The sequence below is a fragment of the Chiloscyllium plagiosum genome, chromosome 20 (genome assembly GCF_004010195.1).
Source record: "Chiloscyllium plagiosum isolate BGI_BamShark_2017 chromosome 20, ASM401019v2, whole genome shotgun sequence".
Taxonomy (NCBI): domain Eukaryota; kingdom Metazoa; phylum Chordata; class Chondrichthyes; order Orectolobiformes; family Hemiscylliidae; genus Chiloscyllium; species Chiloscyllium plagiosum.
Window position 1 is genome coordinate 1,670,594 of NC_057729.1, and position 21,360 is coordinate 1,691,953.

Sequence of the window (21,360 nt, forward strand, 5' to 3'; positions counted from 1 at the left end):
CTCCCATTCCACCAAGGATATGCAGGTCTTTGGATTCCTCCATCGTCAGACCACAGCGAAACGACGGTTGGATGAAGAACGCCTCATCTTCCGGCTAGGAACTCTCCAACCACAAGGGATGAACTCGGGTTTCACCAGTTTCCTCATTTCCCCTCCCCCCACCTTGTCTCAGTCAAATCCATCGAATTCAGCACCGCCTTCCTAACCTGCAATCTTCTTCCCGACCTCTCCGCCCCCACCCCAGTCTGACCTATCACCCTCACTTTGACCTCTTTCCACCTATCACATTTCCGACGCCCCAGCCTGCTGGACCTCCTCCCTACCTTTTATCTTAGCCTGCTGGACCTCCTCCCTACCTTTTATCTTAGCCTGCTGGAACCTATCACATTTCCGATGCCCCTCCCCCCAGTCCCTCCTCCCTACCTTTTATCTTAGCCTGCTGGACAAACTTTCCTCATTCCTGAAGAAGGGCTTATGCCCGAAACGTCGATTCTCCTGTTCCCTGGATGCTGCCTGACCTGCTGCGCTTTTCCAGCAACACATTTCCAGCTCTTTTTATTGAGTAGTTCACCTCACTCCATTTCCTTTTGATTTGATAAAATCCACTAAACCTTGCCTTTAATGGTTTAGCTACCACTCGTAGTAACACTAATATTTTATTCCCACTCGCAAAATTATGATTATTTTGATCTGCTGAACAGACTGGGGGCTTGTTGTCCAGGAATTGAACAGATTGGGAGCTTGAGTCTGGGATTTGGACAGGCTTGGATCGATTTTGACAGAGCTGGACGGATCAAGTCTGGGATCTGGACAGATTTGAACAGATTTGGGGTATGAAGGGTCCTAGCAGATTTAAACATTTGGGGATTAATGTCCTACATTTAAAAACAATAATAAAACTTAGGTGAGAAAATCTGTTAATTTTGATTACCGATTTGAAGATGCCGGTGGTGTACAAAGTTAAAAATCACACAATACCAGGTTTTAGTCCAACAGGTTTAATTGGAAGCACACTAGCTTTCGGAGCGTCGCTCCTTCATCAGGTAGTAGTGGAGGGCTCAATCCTAACGCACAGAATTTATAGCAAAAATTTACAGTGTGATGTAACTGAAATTATACATTGAAAAACTGATTGTCTGTTAAGCCTTTCATCTGTTAGAATACCGTGACAGTTTCACTTCTTTCTTGTGTAAATCACAAAACCTTTTTTTAAAAAAGTTGCATTCTCAGGTTAGCTGTTAACGATGGTGGTAGCTAGACAATGTGTTGAAGTTGTTAGACCCCTGTGTTCTCTGTCTATGCTATGATGTTTAGATTGATTCTTAATTAAAAAGTGAGATAACGGAGTTTTATATGAATTCATGCAGTTTTTGAGCAAAGTACAATGTAATCCTGCAAGTACAAACTCAGCCCACAAAATATATGTGTTTGTCTGTCTGTGTGTGTGTGTCTGTCTGGGTTGGGAGTTGTGAGTGTGAGAAGGTGTATGTGTGTGTGTGTGTAGTGAGTGCAGAGTGTCTTAAGTCTGTGAGGGGGTGCATGTGAGAGTGTGTGTGTCTGTAAGGGTGTGTGTGGGTGTCTGTGTGCACGTTTGTGTATATGTGTGCCCGTGTGTATGAGTGTATAGGAGTGCCTGTGTGTGTGAGAGTGTGTGTATGTAGGAGTATCTGTGTGTATGTACAGTGCAGTGGTGGTCACCTGTAATGTGACATGAACCCAAGGTCCCGGTTGAGGCCCTCCCTACGGGTACCGAACTTAGCTATCAGCCTCTGCTCGGCCACCTTTCGCTGCTGCCTGTCCCGAAGTCCGCCTTGGAAGATGGTCACCCGAAGGTCCGAGATCGAATGTCCTGGACCATTGAACTGTTCCCCAACTGGGAGGGAACACTCCTGTCCGTTGATTGTTGTGCGGTGCTCATTCATCCCTTGTCGTAGCCTTTGCTCGGTTTCCCCAATGTACCATGCCTCCGGGCATCCTTGCCTGCAACGTATAAAGTAGACAACGTTGGCTGAGTCACATGAGTACCTGCCATGTACAAGATGGGAGGTGTCCCCACGCGTAATGGACACCTCCCATCTTGTACATGGCAGGTACTCATGTGACTCAGCCAACGTTGTCTACTTTATACATTGCAAGCAAGGATGCACAGAAGCATGGTACATTGGGGAAACCGAGCAAAGGCTACGACAAGGGATGAATGAGCACCGCACAATAATCAACAGACAGGAGTGTTCCCTCCCAGTTGGGGAACAGTTCAATGGTCCAGGACATTCGATCTCAGACCTTCGGGTGACCATCCTCCAAGGCGGACTTCGGGACAGGCAGCAGCGAAAGGTGGCCGAGCAGAGGCTGATAGCTAAGTTCGGTACCCGTAGGGAGGGCCTCAACCGGGACATTGGGTTCATGTCACATTACAGGTGACCACCACTGCACTGTACACACACAAACACTCACACACAGGCACCCCTATACACATGGACACACATATACACAGACGTGCACACAGACACCCACACACCCCCTCACAGACTTAAGCCACTCTGTACTCACTACGCACGCACACATACACTTTCGCACACTCACAACCCCCAATTCAGACAGACAGACACACACACACAGATAGATAAAGACCCACATTCACACATATATTTTGTGCGGTGAGTTTGTACTCGCAGGATTACATTGTACTTTGCTCAAAAACTGCATGAATTCATGTAAAACTCCGTTATCTCACTTTTTAGATTAGAATCAATCTCAACATCATGGCATAGACAGAGAACACAGGGGTCTAACACCTTCAACATATTGTCTAGCTATCACCATTGTTAACAGTTAACCTGAGAATGCAACTTTTTTAAAAAAAGGTTTTGTGATTTATACAAGAAAGAAGTGAAACTGTCATAGTATTCTAACAGATGAAAGGCTTAACAGACAATCAATTTTTCAGTGTATAATTTCAGTTACATCACACTGTAAATTTTTGCTATAAATTCTGTGCGTTAGGATTGAGCCCTCCACTACCACCTGATGAAGGAGCGACGCTCTGAAAGCAAGTGTGCTTCCAATTAAACCTGTTGGACTATAACCTGGCATTGTATGATTTTTAACTTTGATTACTGATGGTTGGTTAGATTAAAAGTGAGAGAAATGGCACTTTCAGTTATTAAGTGTTTTCTGAGGGTGGAAGATATGACTTGGGGAGTTTTACAAAAGGTGTGGAAGGAAAAGCTGCTGCACTTGGCAGACAAGTTAGGGCTGGGATTGACTGTGTCTCTGAAGAAAGATGAGTTATTACCAAAATAGCTCAACGGTTAAATGTGCTGGAAAGACCATTAGAAACTTCGGAAATAAGTAAAATTCAATTGCAGACGAAGCAGCTTGAGTTAGAAGAGAAAGGAAGGGAGAGAAGATTCTTAGAGAAGAAAGAGAAAGGGAGAGAAGAAAGAGCAAAAGAGTTTGAACTTCAGAAGTTGCAAATTAGTCAGGATAATCAATTTTCAATCTGTTGTCTGCTTCCTGTTTCATCACATGCTGTGATATTTTTATCTGCTGTCTAGCTATTTTATCCACTCTATTTAATCTCTCCCTGAAATTTGACAAATAGTCCAATTACATAGTCTCTGAACTTTGACTCCCCAATTCTCCTTAATTAATTTCAGTGGCCCTCTTATCTCATGCTCAAAAACTAAAACAAATGGATTGAATTTAGTTGATTCATCAGGTGCATCCATAACGGCAAAATAGTGCAAATGGAATTCCTTTATCCCAATATTCTGGATTATCTTGACTGTAGCCCTCAACATGATCTTAAACATTTGCTGCCACTACTGATCCCTGTAATTCTACATGGTACAAAGTAGACTTGAATTGTTTTATTCCAACAGTATCCATAACTTACCTAAATAATCTTGATGTAAAATTTGATCCTTGATCTGACTATATTTCTGTGGGTAGTCAGTATCTTATAAAAGATTTGAGTGAGTCTTCAACAACCTTTTTCTGTGACACTGTGTAACTGAATGGCCTCTGGAAATCTAATAGACACATCCATTATTAGAATTAGAATCCCTACAGTGTGGAAACAGGCCCTTCAGCTTAAAATGTCCACACCAACCTCTGAAGAGTAATCCACACACACCCATTCCCCTACCCTATATTTGCCGCTGACTAATAGACCTAACCTACACATCCCTGAACACTATGGGCAATTTAACATGGCCAATTCACCTAACCTGCCCATCTTTGGATTGTGGGAGGAAACCAGAGCACCTGGAGGAAACCCACGCAGACACGGGGAGAATGTGCAAACTCCACATAGGCGGTCGGCCAAATTAGTACTTCCAGATAAACCTTTTGGACTATAACCTGGCGTTGTGTGATTTTTAACTTTGTCTGCCCTCTTAAAGGCACATATCATCACAGTCTCCACTGAAGGGCTTTCATGTACCAGATTTGTTTTCAACTTAGGCAGTAGTTTAATGGTCATTGTAAGATTCTTAATTCCAGATCTTTATTGAATTCAAATTCAATCATCTGCTGTACTCTCCATTAGCTGAGTTTCTAAATTAACCTTCTGATTATTATACCACTCGGCTATTATCTCCCTTAAGGAGCAGCAAGGGGCAAATGTTCCTGAAATGTGTGTAGAAGACTATCCTATGACAGTATGTTTCTAGTCCAACAAGAAAGGATGCACTATAGGAACTGGTTCATTTCACTAAGGTGAATTTGTGTCAGTTGGGGACCACTTAGGAAAGAATGATCATTGCATTATAAAGTTCAGGATGATTGTGGAGAATGCAAGAATCCAACATGAGAAAAATTATTTGGTGGAGAGCAGAATTCAGCTGGACAAGGCAGAACTGGGCAGAATTGATTGGAATGAGAGGTTAACAGGAAGAGCAGTCACTGAATAATGGGCTAACTTCAAAGAGGAGCGGGCTTGTATGTCAGACAGGGCATATTCCCTCAATGGGAAAATAAGAAAAAACAAATTCAGAGCTCCCTGGATGACAAAGGAGATCGATATTAAGATAAAGCAGAAACAGTGTGACACCTAGCAAGTGTCAGGTAGAAAGTAAAATTGAGAACCAAATGGAATATCAAAGGTTCAGAGGAGAGGTGAAAACCAAATAAGCGAAGCAAAAAAATGTTAATGAAGAAAGACTGGCGGCCAAATGAAGAGTTGTCCCAAAGTCTATGGCTGTCTCAACAACAAAATGAGGAGTAGGGCAGATTAGAGACCAAAGAGGGATTAAACCCTCATGCGGAATGTATGTCTGAGATGTTAAGTAACTATTTTGCATGTGTCTTTACCAAAAGTAGAGATGCCACCCAGACCATGGTGACAGAGGAAGAGACTATAGCACTAGAAGGACAAATATTGACAGGGCAGAGGTCATGGGTGTACTGTTGGTTCTTAAAGTTTACAAGGCACTGGGGGTGAATGAGATGCATTCAACGACTTTGAAGAAAATGAGAGTGGAAATTGTAGGGACATGACTCTCAAACTTTCAGTGGAAGTGCCTAAAGACAGGAAAATTGCAAATATTGCAATCTTATTCGAGAAAGGTTGTGAGGATAAGCCAGTCAATTACAGAATAGTCATTTTAACTTTAGTAGTGGGGAGGCTACAAGAGACAATTATTTAGGATAGAATTAGGAGTTATGTGCAAAGCAGTGGTATGATTAGGAAGAGTCAGTATGTCAGAAAATTCAACTAGTCACTGGGGACTGCATAGTTAGGGCACAGATAGGAGGTTCTGTGGGAATGAGAGACACTCACAGTTGGTGTGTTGCCTCCTAGGTGCCAGGTTTTGTGATGTCTCTGATCGTGTTTTCGGTATTCTTGAGGGGGGAGGGGGAGCAGCCCCAAGTAGTGGTCCACATAGGCATCAATGCCATAGGTAGGAAGAGAGATGGGAATTTAAAGCAGAAATTCAGGGAGCTAGGGTGGAAGCTTAGAGCTAGAACAAACAAAGTTGTTATCTCTGGTTTGTTGCCCATGCCATGTGCAAGCAAGGTGAGGAATAGGGAGAGAGAGGAGTTGAACATGTGGCTACAGGAATGGTGCAGGAGGGAGGGTTTTGGATTCCTGGATAATTGGGGCTATTTCTGGGGTAGGTGGGACCTCTAGGAACGGGACAGTCTTCATCTGAACCGGACGGGTACCAATATCCGGGGGAGGGGGGGATGTTTGCTAATGCTCTTTGGGTGGGTTTAAACTAATTCAGCAGGGGAGAAGGGAATTGAAATTGCAGTTCGAGTATACAGGAGGATGAGAGTAGTGAAGTCAGAACTAAGATTTCAAGATCGCAGGAAGGTACCGGCAGGCAAGAAGTTAGTTTGAAGTGTGCCTACTTTAATGCCAGGAACATCCGGAATAAGGTGGGTGAACTTGCAGCATGGGTTCGTACCTGGGACGTCGATGTTGTAGCCATTTCAGAGATATGAGCTGAACAGGGGCAGGAATGGTTATTGCAAGTTCCGGAATTTAGATGTTTCAGAAAGAACAAAGGAAATGGTTAAAAAAAAGGTGGATGGTGTGGCATTGTCAGTCAAGGACAGTATCACGGTTGCAGAAAGGACACTTGAGGACTAATCTACTGAGGTAGTATGGGCTGAGATTAGAAACAGGAATGGAGAGGTTACCCTGTTAGGAGTTTTCTATCAGCCTCCAAATCGTTCCAGAGCTGTAGAGGATAGGATAGCAAAGATGATCCTCGAAAGGAGTGAGTGTGACAGAATAGTTGTGGGTGTCTTTAACTTTCCAAATATTGATTGGAAATACTATAGTTCAAGTACTTTAGATGGGTCAGTTGTTGTCCAATGTGTGCAGGAGGGTTTCCTGATATAGTATGTAGATAGGCCCACAAGGGGCGAGGCCACATTAGATTTGGTACTGGGTAATGAACCAGGCCAGCCGTTAGATTTGGAGGTAGGTAAGCACTTTGGTGATAGTGACCACAATTCAGTTATGTTTGCTTTAGTGAGGGAAAGGAATAGGCATATACCGCAGGTCAAGAGTTATAGCTGGCGGAAAGGCAATTAAGATGCAATTAGGCAAGATTTAAGATGCATAGGATGGGAAAGGAAACTGCAGGGGACAGGCACAAATGAAATGTGGAGCTTATTCAAGGACCAGCTGCTGTGCGCCCTTGATAAGTATGTACCAGTCAGACAGGGAAGAAGTTGTCAAACACGGGAGCCATGGTTTACTAAGGCAGTTGAATCTCTCTTCAAGAGGAAAAAAGCGGCTTATGTTAGGATGGGATGTGATCGCTCAGTTAGGGGACTTGAGAGTTGCAGGTTAACCCGGAAAGACCTACAGGGAGAGTTAAGAAGAGCCAGGAGGGGACATGAGAAGTCATTGGCGGATAGGATCAAGGAAAACTCTTAAGGTTTTCTATAACTATATCAGGAACAAAAGAATGACGAGTAAGATTGGGGCCAATCAAGCATAGTAGTGGGAAGTTGTGCATGGAGTGAGAGGAGATTAGAGAAGCGCTAAATGAATACTTTTCATCAGTATTCACACAAGAGAAAGACAGTGTGGTTGAAGAGAATACTGAGGTACAGGCTATTAGACTAGGTGGGATTGATGGGCATAAGGAGGAGGTGTTAACAATTCTGGAAAGTGTGAAAGTAGGTAAGTCTACTGGACCAGATGGGATTTATCCTGGGATTCTCTGGGAAGCCAGGGAGGATCTTGCCAAATCTTTGACTTTGATCTTTATATTGTCATTGTCTACAAAAATAGTGCCAGAAGACTGAAGGATAGCAAATGTCATTCCCTCTTCAAGAAAGAGAGTAGAGACAACCCTGGAAACTACAGACCTGTGAGCCTATCTTCAGTTGTGGGTAAAGTGTTGGAAAGGGTTATAGGGAATAGGATTTATAGTCATCTGAAGAGGAGTAAGTTGATTAGGTATTGTCAGCATGGTTTTGTGAAGGATAGGCCGTGCCTCACAAACCTTATTGAGTTCTTAGAGAAGGTGACCAAACAGGTGGATGAGGGTAAACTGGTTGATGTGGTGTACATGATTTCAGTACAGCATTTGATAAGGTTCCCCACAGAACGCTCATGCACAAAATACAGAGACATGGGATTGAAGGTGATTGAGTGGTTTGGATCAGAAATTGGCTACTGAAAGAAGACACAGGGTGGTGGTTGATGGGAGATATTCATCCTGGAATTCAGTTACTAGGTGGAGTACCGCAAGGATCTGTTTTGGTCCCACTGTTGTTTGGGGAGTCCTGGATGAGGGTATAAAAGGATGGATTAGTAAGTTTGCGGATGACACCAAGTTCGATAGAGTTTAGATTAGATTAGTTACAGTGTGGAAACAGGCCCTTTGGCCCAACAAGTCCACACCGCCCCACCGAAGCGCAACCCACCCATACCCCTACATTTACCCCTTACCTAACACTACGGGCAATTTAGCATGGCCAATTCACCTGACCTGCACATCTTTGGACTGTGGGAGGAAACCCATACAGACACGGGGAGAACATGCAAACTCCACACAGTCAGTCGCCTGAGTCGGGAATTGAACCCGGGTCTCTAGCGCTGTGAGGCAGCAGTGCTAACCACTGTGCCACCGTGCCGCCCAACTTACAGTTGTGGATAGTGATGAAGATGTAGGTTACGGAGAGACATAGATAAGCTGCAGAGCTGGACTGAGAGGTGACAAATGGAGTTTAGTGTGGAAAAATGTGAGGTGATTCACTTTGGAAGGAGTAACAGGAATGCTGGGCTAATGGTAAGATTCTTGGTAGTGTAGATGAGCAGAGAGATTACAGTTTCCAGGTACATAGATCCTTGAAAGTTGCCACCCAAGTTGATAGGGTTGTTAAGAAGGCATACAGTGTGTATGTTTTTATTGGTCAAGGGATTGAGTTTCGGAACCATGAGGTCATGTTGCAGCTGTACAAAACTCTGGTGTGGCCATATTTGGAGTATTGCATACAGTTCTGGTTACCGCTTTATAGGAAGGATGTGGAAGTTTTGGAAAGAGTTCAGAGGAGATTTACTAGGATGTTGCTTTGAATAGAGGAAAGGTCTTACGAGGAGAGGTTGAAGGACTTGAGGCTGTTTTCTTTTGAGAGAAGAAAGTTGAGAGGCAACTTAATTGAGGCATATAAGATAATCAGAAGGTTAGGTATGTTGGACAGTGACAGCCTTTTTCCTTGGATGCAATGGCTAGCATGAGGGGAAATAGCTTTAAATTGAGGGGTGATATATCTAGGTCAGATGTCAGAGGTAGATTCTTTATTCAGAGAGCAGTCGGGGGATGGAACACACTGCGTGCATCAGTAGTAGACTCGTCAACCTTAAAGGCATTTAAATGATCATTGTATAGGCAAGTGGACGAGAATGGAATAGTGTAGGTTAGATGGGCTTCAGATTCATTCCACAGGTCGGCACAACATCAAGGGCTGTTATGTTTTATGCTCGAAATGATGTTCACACATTCCAGTAGCACATGTCAGCCCCGTGGAAGTATAAGGACCAAAATATGTTTTGATAGGTGGGGAATAGCTTCAGTGAGGGAATTGAAATATGAGTGATGTAGTGGTAATATAATATGGCCAGTAATTAATGGTATCCTGTAGCATTTAGATATAATTAATTTATTAAAAAATCTGGTACTGAAAGTTGTCTCAATAAAGCTGGCCTTGAAGCTATCATCAGTTGTTGTTTACTCATGCCATTTGCAGAAGCAATTTCTGCCAGCTGCTTTGGCTTACACATGATGTCTGTCACTGTGATTACAGACTCACAGCATGATGGTTGAAAGGGCCAAGCAAGCCACTTGTATCCTTCAGGAATGAATAACAAATATTGGCCTTACAATGTCCACATCCAACAAAATTATTTTTAAAAAGTATATTTTGCTGTTATTTATTTTCCAGTGATGCATTATGAAGTGCTTTAAATATATATTATTTTTGTTTAAAGCGAATTGAGGCAACCAATTCAGTAAAAGTCCAGGATGGAAGGAAGAAGAGAACCTGTCCACGGAGATCAACAGCGGCACGACCATGTTACAAAGAAGTTTCAGCATCTGAGTTTGATAACAGTGAAGAATCTCTTAGTTTCTCTCCACAAAGTGAAAGGAACTTAACCACGGTAAACATAACTAGATTTTGTCAAAGAATTCAAAAAGAATAATGGATATTTTAAGTACCATTACTAGAAAGAGAATATTAATTTTTAATTTCCCTTCACCCATCCCCTCCCTAGCCCCCGTTAAAAGTAGGGTTTACTTTTGGAGTACAGTATCCCCCTGTACCTGCGGGGGATACATTGCAAGACCTACCACAGAAGCCTGAAAATGCAAATAGGAATTTCATTCATTTAAATGGGAAGTTCACCTTTCCACCAGCCCCCTGGTCCCTGGTTCTGGAATGTTCTCTGTAATATGTTCAGGCCGCAGTAAACTGCAAGTAACTAAAACTGTGGAAAATGATTCGCCCTGTATTTCAAAATACTTCTGTGAAATCTTGTAACCATTAATTTCCAACAGTATTCATGGAAATGGATTTCTTTCTTTCAGAGAAATAATGGCTAAACTTCATGGAATATCCAAATTTGCAACACTTAACTGTCCGTAGTGTCTCCACTTAATTTAACACAACAGACTCAATGGGCTGAATGGCTCACTTCTGTCCTACATCTTAACACAGTTTTTGCTGAAAGCACCAATCACCCTGAAGCAGTTCATATTATCTATAGACTATTACAAGGCAAAGGCAATAAATGTACTGATAGAAAAATAGTGGTAGGAAGTGGCTGAAATATATATTAGGAGTTTGATGAATGCAAATTACATGAATAACAATTCCAATAAACAATTTTCTGAATTCTTTAATTACCGTGACAAGAAACTCTGTTAGATTTATGTAACCTTGAAATCGTCACAATATTTGAATTATCTGATTATTATGCCCTCTGTTTCTGTAAAGTTTCTATAATCTATAAAACCAGGAGGTCCAGGTTCAAGTTCCACATTCAAGTTCCACATGCATCAGAAAAGTGTAATAGCATCTCTAAACAGATTGATAGGAAAATATCGATAAACGTTTGGGTGCTCATGTGGCATATAATTGGAGCAGGAGACCTGGGTTAGGTCCCACATATCTCGATATGTGTCACGATGTGTCTGAACAGGTTGATGAAAATGACTAGTGTCTCAGACAGACCTTTAAAAATACACAGTTGTCCTACACAAAGCAGGCAGGAGCTCCTCAGTTATGCCGATCCACTTCCTGGAGTAGGGGTCCCAGTTGAAATAAATGCAGCATTCACAACACATATCAGTCTCCTTTCTCCAAGAGTTGAAAGGCTTAACCAGCAGCCCTTAAAAGAGCCACTGCAAACATCTCTCAAAAGATTCTTTTTAAAGTGAAGCAGGTATTATGAAAGATGTAATTGGGTGGTACATTAATAATGTTAGTTGGGAAGCATTTCCAGTGAATGAGTGGGCAGAGCAGAGCAGGCTTTGGACACTGCAGTTTGGAGTGGTGAGGATCTGTGATTTGTTAAGGTCTACAGTTACAGAAAAAAACCCATCAAGTTTATGTCAGTCAAAAACCAGCATCTAATTATTCTAATCCCATTTTCTAGCATTGAGTCCATTGCCTTGTATGCCTTAGTACCACAAGTCCACAAATACTTATTAAGTGTTATGAGCATATCTGCTTTCACTGCCTTTACATACAGTGAGTCCCAGATTCCCACCATCCTCTGGGTGAATGCATATTTCTTTACATTTCTTCACATTTCCTTTAAACCTCCTGTCCCTTACCTCAAATCTATGCTCCATGTCATTCATCCCTCCACCAAAAGGACAAGTTCCTTCCTGTCTACTTTCTCTGTGCTCCTCATAATTTTATACATCTTAATCATGTCCCCGCTCAACCTCTTCAGCTCTAACAAAAACAATCCCAGTCTGTCCAATCTCTCTTCATAACTGAAAATATCCAGTCCAGGCAACATTCTGGTAAATCTCCTCTGCAACCTTTCAGGTGTTATAACATCCCTACTGTAGTGTGGATTCCAGAACTGCATGCAATACAATTCAAGCATAACTTCCGTGTTCTTAAATTTTGATATTCATAAAAGGGCTTATGCCCAAAACGTCGATTCTCCTGCTCCTTTGATGCTGCCTGACCTGTTGCGCTTTTCCAGCAACACATTTTTAAGCTCTGATCTCCAGCATCTGCAGTCCTCACTTTCTCCAAGTATAGCACATGCCTTCTTAATTCCTTTCTTAACTATGTTAAAGACTAGTGGGCATGTACAGCACGATCCTTCTGATCCTCGATGCTTCCCAGGGTCCTACCATTCATCATATATTTCCTCGTCTTGTTTATCCTGCCCAATTGCATGTTGTCACACTTATCTGAATTAAATTCATTTGCCACTGATCAGCCTATTTTACCAGACATTCTACATCCTGCTGAAATGTAAAGCTATCCTCCTCACTATTTACTACCCTAACAATTTTCATATCATCTACAAACTTACTGATCAACTCTCATACATGCAATTCTAAATTGTATGTATGAAACAAGAGTCTCAAGATTAACTTCTGTGAGAGGCAATTGAGTGGCATTATCAGTAGATAATTAATGCTAAGACCCATGCAATGTTCTGGGGACGCTGGCTAAAATAATGCCATGGGAGATGGTGGAATTTTAATTCAATAATTGAAAAAATATCTGGAATTATGAATCCATAAATAATCATAAGACCATTGTCAATTATAGGAAAACCCCATCTGGCTCACTAATGGCATCAGCAAAGGTGGCAGCCCAGTGGTATACAGGAAGTTGCTCTGTGGCTCCTCAACATTGACTGTTGAGCCCATGAAGTTTCAAAATATCTAGCATCTCAAGACTGGGCATCCATTAGATGCTGTGGACCATCAGCAGCAGCAGAACTGTACTCCAATACAATCTGCAACCTCATGGCCTGGCATATGTCTTATTCAACCATTGTCATCAAGCCAGGGGATCAACCTCAGTTCAATGGAAAATGCAGGAAGGCATGCCAGGATCAACACCAAGCATACCAAAAAATTAAGGTGTCAATCTAGTGAAGCTAACAAACTGGACTACTTGCATGCCAAACAGCATAAGTTGCAAGTGATAGACTGAGCTAACCATTCCCACAACCAATGGATCAGATCTAACTCTGCAGTCCTGCCACATCCAGTCATGAATGATAATGGATAATTATACAATCACTGGAGGAAGACACTCTACAAATGTTGGAAGAATCCAGCACATCGTTGATATGCTAGGATTAGCCAAATTTCCTTGGATCTCATGGGCTGTTACCTTTGCTATCAGTCTCGTATGCAAGACATTATCAAAAGCCACACTGAAGTCCAAGTACATTACATCGAACGCATTTGCTTCATCTACACACCTGGTTACCATTTTGAAAAATTAAATCAAGTTCACTAAACAACCTCCACTTAAAAAATCATGTTGACTGTTCATAATTAATCCCTGTCTCTCCAAATGCATATCTCATAGTTGCTTCCAATAGTTTTCCTACCACTGAGGTTAGACTGACTATCGTATAGTTTCCTGGTTTATCCATTGTTACCTTCTTGAATAATGGTACTATGTTGGGTGTGCTCCAGTCCTCTGTCATCTCTCCAATGTCCAGAGAGAAATTGAAAATTTTTGCCAGTGGCCCTGCTATTTCCTCCCTTGCCTCATGCAACAAGCTGGGATACATTTCATCTGACTCTAGAGCTTTATCTACTTTTAGACCATGCAGAACCTCATCTCTGATTAAGCTAACTTGTTTAATTGTATCACAGACTTTCTCCCTGTTCTCAATACCTACATTGTCTCTCTCACAACTGAACACTGACACAAAATACTCATTTAGAACCCCACCTACATCCTCCGCCTCCTATTTGTCAGAGCACATATAGGGTTCCAACACACAGTTTCAGTTCCATGTCCAGTCTCCAACAGTATAGATTTTGAATGGTTTGACCCTGTGTGGTTTTTTTAATTAAATCTGCCAGTTTAGCAGTGTTATGTTACAGCTCCATAGCATATGGGACTTGAACCCACATCTTCTGACTGAATGTTGAGGACATCTACTGTGACACAGAGTGCAACCAGCAAGAGTGCACAGTTGCTGGGTGGTGAGCTAAATGTGACAGTTGAGCTAAGTGTGGGAGTTTAAGCAAGTAGAGAAGGGAGGCAATGCAAGTCTTGTTCAAATCATTTTTGTGAGGCTGCTTGTGAGAGCTAAGAGCGGGCATGGGAAATACTAACCTTTGTTGAGGGTGAGCAGCAAAAAAGTAAGGGTAAGACTTTTTTTTCCCCCACGTCCATTAGTTGTTAAAGGGACAGAGATTGCAGTCAGTAGAATAATATGCTCCTCTGTCAGATGTGGGAGATCAGACAGAAGTCAACTGTCCCTGGTGACTATGTCTGCAACAAGTGTGTCTGTCTGACTCCTCTCAGACCACACAGATCAGTTGGATCAGCAGTTGGAAGATCATACAAGAAGCAGCGAGTGTAATAGACAGCTGCAGAGAAGTGGACACACTGCGAGTTCAGTCAGGTAGATAGGTGACTACCAAGACAGGTAGGCAGATGGTGCAGGATTCTCTTGTGGCTATCTCCCTCTCAAACAAATATACTATTTTGGATATGTTGGAGGGATAGCGTCGCAGGGGAAAACAGCAGCAGCAGTCAGGTAATTGGCACTACAGCTGGCTCTGCTGTAAAGCAGGGTATGGCAAAGTTCATGGGAGCTGTGATGGGGGACTGGTCTGGGGCACAAACAACTGTTTCTACAGCTGCGAATGAGACGTCAGGATGGTGTGTTGCCTTCCTGGTACCAGGACCAAGGACAACCAGGAGCGGTTGCAACAAATTCTCAAAGGGGAGTATGAGCAGCTGGAGTCATTGTACTCATTTGTACCAACGACATAGGTAGAAAAAGTGATAAAGTCCTGCAGAGTGAATTTGGGGAGGAAGGCTCGAGATTAAAAAGAAGAACCTCAAGGATAATAATCTCTGGTTTACTCCGGGTACCAGTGAGAGCAGGAATAGGAGAATAGAGCAGATGAATATGTGGCTGAGGAACTGGTGGAGAAATTCAGATCTTTGGATCATTGGAACCTCTTCTGGGGCAGAAGTAACCGAGTCCCGGAGCAGAGTGAGTTGCGGACCAAGTCCCGGCATCGGGAGCAGAGTGGGTTGGAGCTGAGTCTGGGAGTGGGGAGAAGAGCAAGTTGTGGGCTGAGTCCTGGAGTGGGAAACAGAGCGAGCACTGGTCGAGTCACATGCTGAGTCTTGGAATGACAGCAGAACAAGCGTGAGCCCAGTCCCAAGGCGAGAAGCAGAGTGGCTCGCAGCCAGAGCCAGGAGTGGGAGCAGAGTGAGTTGGAGGCCAGCACAAGGAGGCAGTGTGGCCTCATGTTCTGCAGTGTTGCAGGCACAGATTCGTGTTGCAAAGGAACTATAACTTGAGTATTTTAAAGACATTATTTATTCTCATTCTGGTCTTTTAAACTCTGTATTCTCATGCTAATTCAAAACACAATCTGTACATAGGTAACCAGGACCCAAGGTGGCACTGAGAGGCAACATTACAAACTGAGCTAAACGGGAGGACTTCAACTTGCCTGGCAGCGGGGTGGGACCCTCAGCAATAGTGAGACAAGAGAGAAGATTGAGGCTGGTACAGAAGTTAAAGAGAGCAAGGTAAATAGGCAAGATGAGCAAGAGCACGGCAAGAGAATCAGGGAAGACTGATAGCCTAAACTATTTATTTCAATGTATTTCAATGTCTCCTGACAGGTGAGGCAGATAAACTCAGGGCATGGAAGGGAACATGGGAATGGGATATCATTGGTATTACAGAAACATGGTTGAGTGATTGACAGGATTAAAAGCTCAAATATTGCAATCTTATTCAACTAAGGTTGTCAGGATAAGCCCATCAAATAGTTTAAAAACTCTACAAATAGTCAGTTTAATTTTAGTGGTGGGGAGGCTAGCAGAGACAATTATTTAGGATAGAATTAGAAGTTACGTAGAAAACAGTGCTATGATTAGGAAGAGTCAGTATGTCAGAAACATTCAACTAAACTAGTCATTGGGGACTCCATAGTTAGGGGAGAGATAGGAGTTTCTGTGGCAACAAGAGAGACTCATGATTAGTGTGTTGCCTCCCAGGTGCCAGGTTTTGTGATTTCTCTGATCGTGCTTTCGGTATTCTTGAGGGGGGAGGGGGAGCAGCCCCAAGTTGTCGTCCACATAGGCATCAACGCCATAGGTAGGAAGAGAGATGGGGATCTAAGGCAGAAATTCAGGGAGCTAGGGTGGAAGGTTAGTGCTAGAACAAAGTTGTTATCTCTGGTTTATTGCCTGTGCCACGTGCTAGCAAAGTGAGGAATGTGGAGAGAGAGAGAGGAATTGAACACGTGGCTACAGGGATGGTGCAGGATGGTGCAGGAGGGAGGGTTTTGGATTCCTGGATAATTGGGGTGATTTTTTGGGGTAGGTGGGACCTCTACAAACAGGATGGTCTTCACCTGAACCAGAGGGTTACCAATATCCAGGGGGGGGGGGGGGTGTAGTTTGCTAATGGTCTTTGGGTGGGTTTAAACTAATTCAGCAGGGGGAAAGGGAACTGAAATTGTAGTTCGAGTATTCAGGAGGATGCGAGTAGTGAAGTCAGAACTAAGATTTCAAGATCACAGGAAGGTACCGGCAGGCAAGAAGTTAGTTTGAAGTGTGTCTGTTTTAATGCCAGGATCATCCGGACTAAGGTGGGTGAACTTGCAGCATGAGTTAGTACCTGGGACATCGATGTTGTAGCCATTTCAGAGACATGAGTTGAACAGGGACAGGAATGGTTATTGCAGTTTCCAGGGTTTAGATGTTTCAGAAAGAACAGAGAAAATGGTTAAAAAGTGGGGGGGGGGTGGCATTGTTAGTCAAAGACAGTATCACGGTTGCAGAAAGAACACTTGAGGACTCATCTACTGAGGTAGTATGGGCTGAGATTAGAAACAGGAATGGAGAGGTTACCCTGTTGGGAGTTTTCTATCAGCTTCCAAATAGTTCCAAAGGCATATACCGCAGGTCAAGAGTTATAGCTGGCGGAAAGGCAATTACAATGCAGTTAAGCAAGATTTAAGATGCATAGGATGGGGAAGGAAACTGCAGGGGATGAGCACAAGTGAAATGTGGAACTTATTCAAGGACCAGCTACTGTGCGTCCTTGATAAGTATGTACCAGGCAGGGAGGAAGTTGTCAAGCACGGGAGCTGTGGTTTACTAAGGCAGTTGAATCTCTCTTCAAGAGGAAGAAGGCAGCTTATGTTAGGATGGGATGTGATGGCTCAGTTAGGGCACTTGAGAGTTATATGTTATCCAGGAATCACCTAAAGAGAGAGCTAGGAAAAGGCCTGAGGGGACATAAGAAGTTATAGGCGGATAGGATCAAGGAAAACCCTTCGGTTTCTATAGGTATATCAGAAATAAAAGAATGACTAGAGTAAGATTAGGGCCAATCAAGCATAGTAATGGGAAGTTGTGCATGGAGTCAAAGGAGATTGGGGAAGCACTAAATGAATACTTTTCATCAGTATTCACACAAGAAAAAAGGCAATGTGGTCGAGGAGAATACTGAGATCCAGGCTTATAGACTAGGTGGGATTGGGGGGGCATAAGGTATTAGCAAAGGTGTAAAAGTAGATAAGCCCACTGGGCCAGATGGGATTTATCCTGGGGTTTTCCGGGAAGCCAGGATGGATATTGTCCAATCTTTGGCTTTGATCTTTATGTCGTCATTGTCTACAGGAATAGTGCCAGAAGACTAGAGGATAGCAAATGTTCCCTTCTTCAAGAAGGGGCGTAGAGACAACCCTGGAAATTATAGACATTTGAGCCTTACTTTGGTTGTGAGTAAAGCGTTGGAAAGGGTTATAGGAGATAGGATTTATAATCATCTGAAGAGGAATAAATTGATTAGGGGTAGTCAACATGATTTTGTGAAGGTCGTGCCTCACAAACCTTATTGAGTTCTTAGAGAAGGTGACCAAACAGGTGGATGAGGGTAAAGTGGTTGATGTGGTGTACATGATTTCAGTAAGTGGTTTGATAAGGTTCCCCACAGAACGCTCATGCACAAAATACAGAGGCATGGGATTGAAGGTGATTTAGTGTTTGGATCAGAAATTGGCTACTGAAAGAAGACTACTGAAAGAAAGATGGTGGTTGATGGGAAATATTCATTTACTAGGTGGGGTACCGCAAGGATCTGTTTTGGGTTCACTGTTGTTTGGGATGTCCTGGATGAGGGCACAGAAGGATGGGTTAGTAAATTTGTGGATAACACTTAGGTCGATAGAGTTGTGGGTAGTGATGAAGAATGTTGTAGGTTACGGAGAGACGTAGATAAACTGCAGAGCTGGACTGAGAGGTGACAAATGAAGTTTAATGCAGAAAAGTGTGAGGTGATTCACTTTGGAAGGAGTAACAGGACTGCAGAGTACTGGGCTAATGGTAAGATTCTTGGTAGTGTAGATGCGCAGAGAGATTTCAATGTCCAGGTACATAGATCCTTGAAAGTTGCCACCCAAGTTGATAGGGTTGTTAAGAAGGCATACGCTGTGTTAGCTTTTATTGGTTGAGGGATTGAGTTTCGGAACCATGGAGTCATATTGCAGCTGTACAAAACTCTGGTGCGGCCACATTTGGAGTATTGCGTATAGTTCTGGTTACCGCTTTATAGGAAGGATGTGGAAGCATTGGAAAAAGTTCAGAGGAGATTTACTAGGATGTTGCCTCGAATAGAGGGAAGTTCTTACAAGGAAAGGCTGAGCGACTTGAGGCTATTTTCGTTAGAGAGAAGGAGGTTGAGAAGCGACTTAATTGAGACATATAAGATAATCAGAGGGTTAGATATGTTGGACAGTGAGAGCCTTTTTCCTGGGACATATCTTCGCAGTGAGAGGTGATAGGTATAGGTCAGATGTTAGAGGTAGTTTGTTTACTCAGAGAATAGTAGGGACATGGAATGCCCTGCCTGCACCAGTAGTGGGCTCATCAACTTTAAGGGCATTTAAATGGTCATTGGCTAGGCATATGGACGAGAATGGAATAATGTAGATTAGATGGGCTTCAGATTGGTTCCACAGGTTGATGCAACATCGAGGGCTGAATAGCCTGTACTGCGCTGTAATGTTCTGTGTTCTATGTTCACTTTTTCCAGGGTACAGATGCTTCAAGAAGGATAGAAGTGGAAGCAAAAGAGAAGGGGCTTGGCATTTTTGAAAAGGGAAAACATCATGGCAGTACATCGAGCGGATATTCCACTTGGATCATCTATTGAGGCTATCTGGGTGAAACTGAGAAATAAGAAGGGGGTGATCACTTTAATAGGATTGTACTATATGCCCCCAATAGCCTGCAGGAAATTGAGGAGCAAATATACAGGGAGACTGCAGATAGCTGTAAAAATAACAGGGTTGTAATAGGGGATTTTAACTTTCCAAACATTGACTGGGATTGCCATAGACCATTGTTAGATCTCATATTTTCCAATGAGAATCTGAGTCTAGTCATAGATTCAGGTGCAATTTCATTTTGGTACAACTTATTGCAGCTTCAGAACTTCTTCGCAGTAAGACAGGCAAAGACTTCAGATTGTGTACATTTGCACAACAACCCCCTCCCCTTAGATACTATTAGTCAACAATGCTGGGATGTTCCTATGTACATTGATATATGCTGGCAGTCCATCCACGGTCATGATGTTTTCACAGTTTAATGGTGGGCGGCGGGGCACTTCTACTGTCTGAAAGTGGTTTGAATTTTTTGGTGATTTTTTTTAATATATATGTGGATCCAGAGCTACTATGGTATCTATATCTATGATTATCTGAAGAATTTTATCTAAAACCTACTCTTAATATTGTAACATTTTGATTAAATAATTCAAGAGAAACAACTATTTAGTGTAAAATGTTCTTATTTATTTAAGCAATTGCAGCTGCACATTCTATCCCAGCCAATAACCTTGATTAAACTGTCCTGCTATTGTTCGATTTGCTGAGACTACATTAAGAAAACATTTTCCCAAGGCTCTCTATCTACTGTCAGTCATGTTCTGCTGCATTCTGTGGGCCTTTTCTTTGTTCAGTTATGGGCAGCCGTCGGTCATTTTCTGTTACTTAATGATGCACATCCCTAACAATCCCCTCTTTGCTTTGCTCTTAAGCAAATCACAAAACAAGCAAGTATACATTTACTCATGTAAGATAGGCTTTCTACACAAGAATGATTGCCTTACAAGTTGCTTATCTTTCAGGAGCCTAACCTGTGGGGCTGCGCAGACCCCACCTGTTGGCAACAACTTTTACTTAACAAAAACAAACAACATAAAATGAGAATTACTAAAATGAATAACACTATACCCTGCACTAGGGAGGTTCCCAATGATCCAAACAGTCATGTTGCCCAATTCCACAGAGTGGAGGATAGGGATTGTTTCATCCATCTGTTTTCAGATATGTGCTGCCAAATTGGTGATCCCTTCAGAATTGTCTAAGATATAGGTACAGCATTTTACCCGGTTAGGGCACAAGTGCCTCCCTTTTCAGAATCTGCTGATTCCCACTGCTCTTGGGGGTCAGTCATGCATACCCAATAAACACCTGTCCCTGCGGAGGATTGCCATGCCAGTCTTGCCAGATCCTCTGAGGAGGCGTTCTGGTGAATTACCAATTTGCCATTAAAAGGGATGAAACTTAAAGCAGACGCCCTCTTTCACGTGGCTGGGAATGTGGGAGCATACCCAGCAACTGGAAACATTAGCTCATTTAGTATAGGTGTAGGACATGTACAAAAATGTATTTACATGAGTTCCCTTTTCCTTTATCTCCCTTCTGATGCAGGGGGTTGGCAAGTCACTAGTAGGCAAACACTCAAAATATTGTACACACAGTTAGTAATACAATTAATTTCCCCATCTTGGCCTAAATGTAACTGTTTTTATCAAGCTTTAAGTTCAGTCTCTAGTTGCTTGTTAACATCATACATGGACTCAGAAATCCTCAGTTCTCTTCATTTGTACCTATCTTCAGGATACTTCAATATTTTTCCTTCTTTGCCAATTTTACGAATGATTGTGTCGTTGCGTGGCACTACCTCCATATGCAAGTATCCCCTCAGGTCTGCAATGTACATGGTATCAAACAGTGCAGCTCTAACAAATTACAGTGCATTCATCAGGCTTTACGTTCATCTTATACTTCTCGTCTCATTTCGAGGCATCTGTATGTCATCATTTTTGGGCCCTTA

At 42.7% G+C, this 21,360-nt stretch overlaps 1 protein-coding gene across 1 annotated transcript in view; it reads left to right on the top strand.

Moving 5' to 3' along the window:
- LOC122559939 (synaptonemal complex protein 2) overlaps nucleotides 1–19,785 on the top strand; it is a 238,107-nt gene extending 218,322 nt beyond the window's left edge. The window contains exons 14-15 of the mRNA XM_043710048.1: nucleotides 9,962–10,132; nucleotides 19,271–19,785. Coding sequence (XP_043565983.1) covers nucleotides 9,962–10,132; nucleotides 19,271–19,390 — 291 coding nt within the window. The 3' untranslated portion in view covers nucleotides 19,391–19,785. The remainder of the gene's footprint in view (nucleotides 1–9,961; nucleotides 10,133–19,270) is intronic.
- Nucleotides 19,786–21,360: the final 1,575 nt, after the last annotated feature.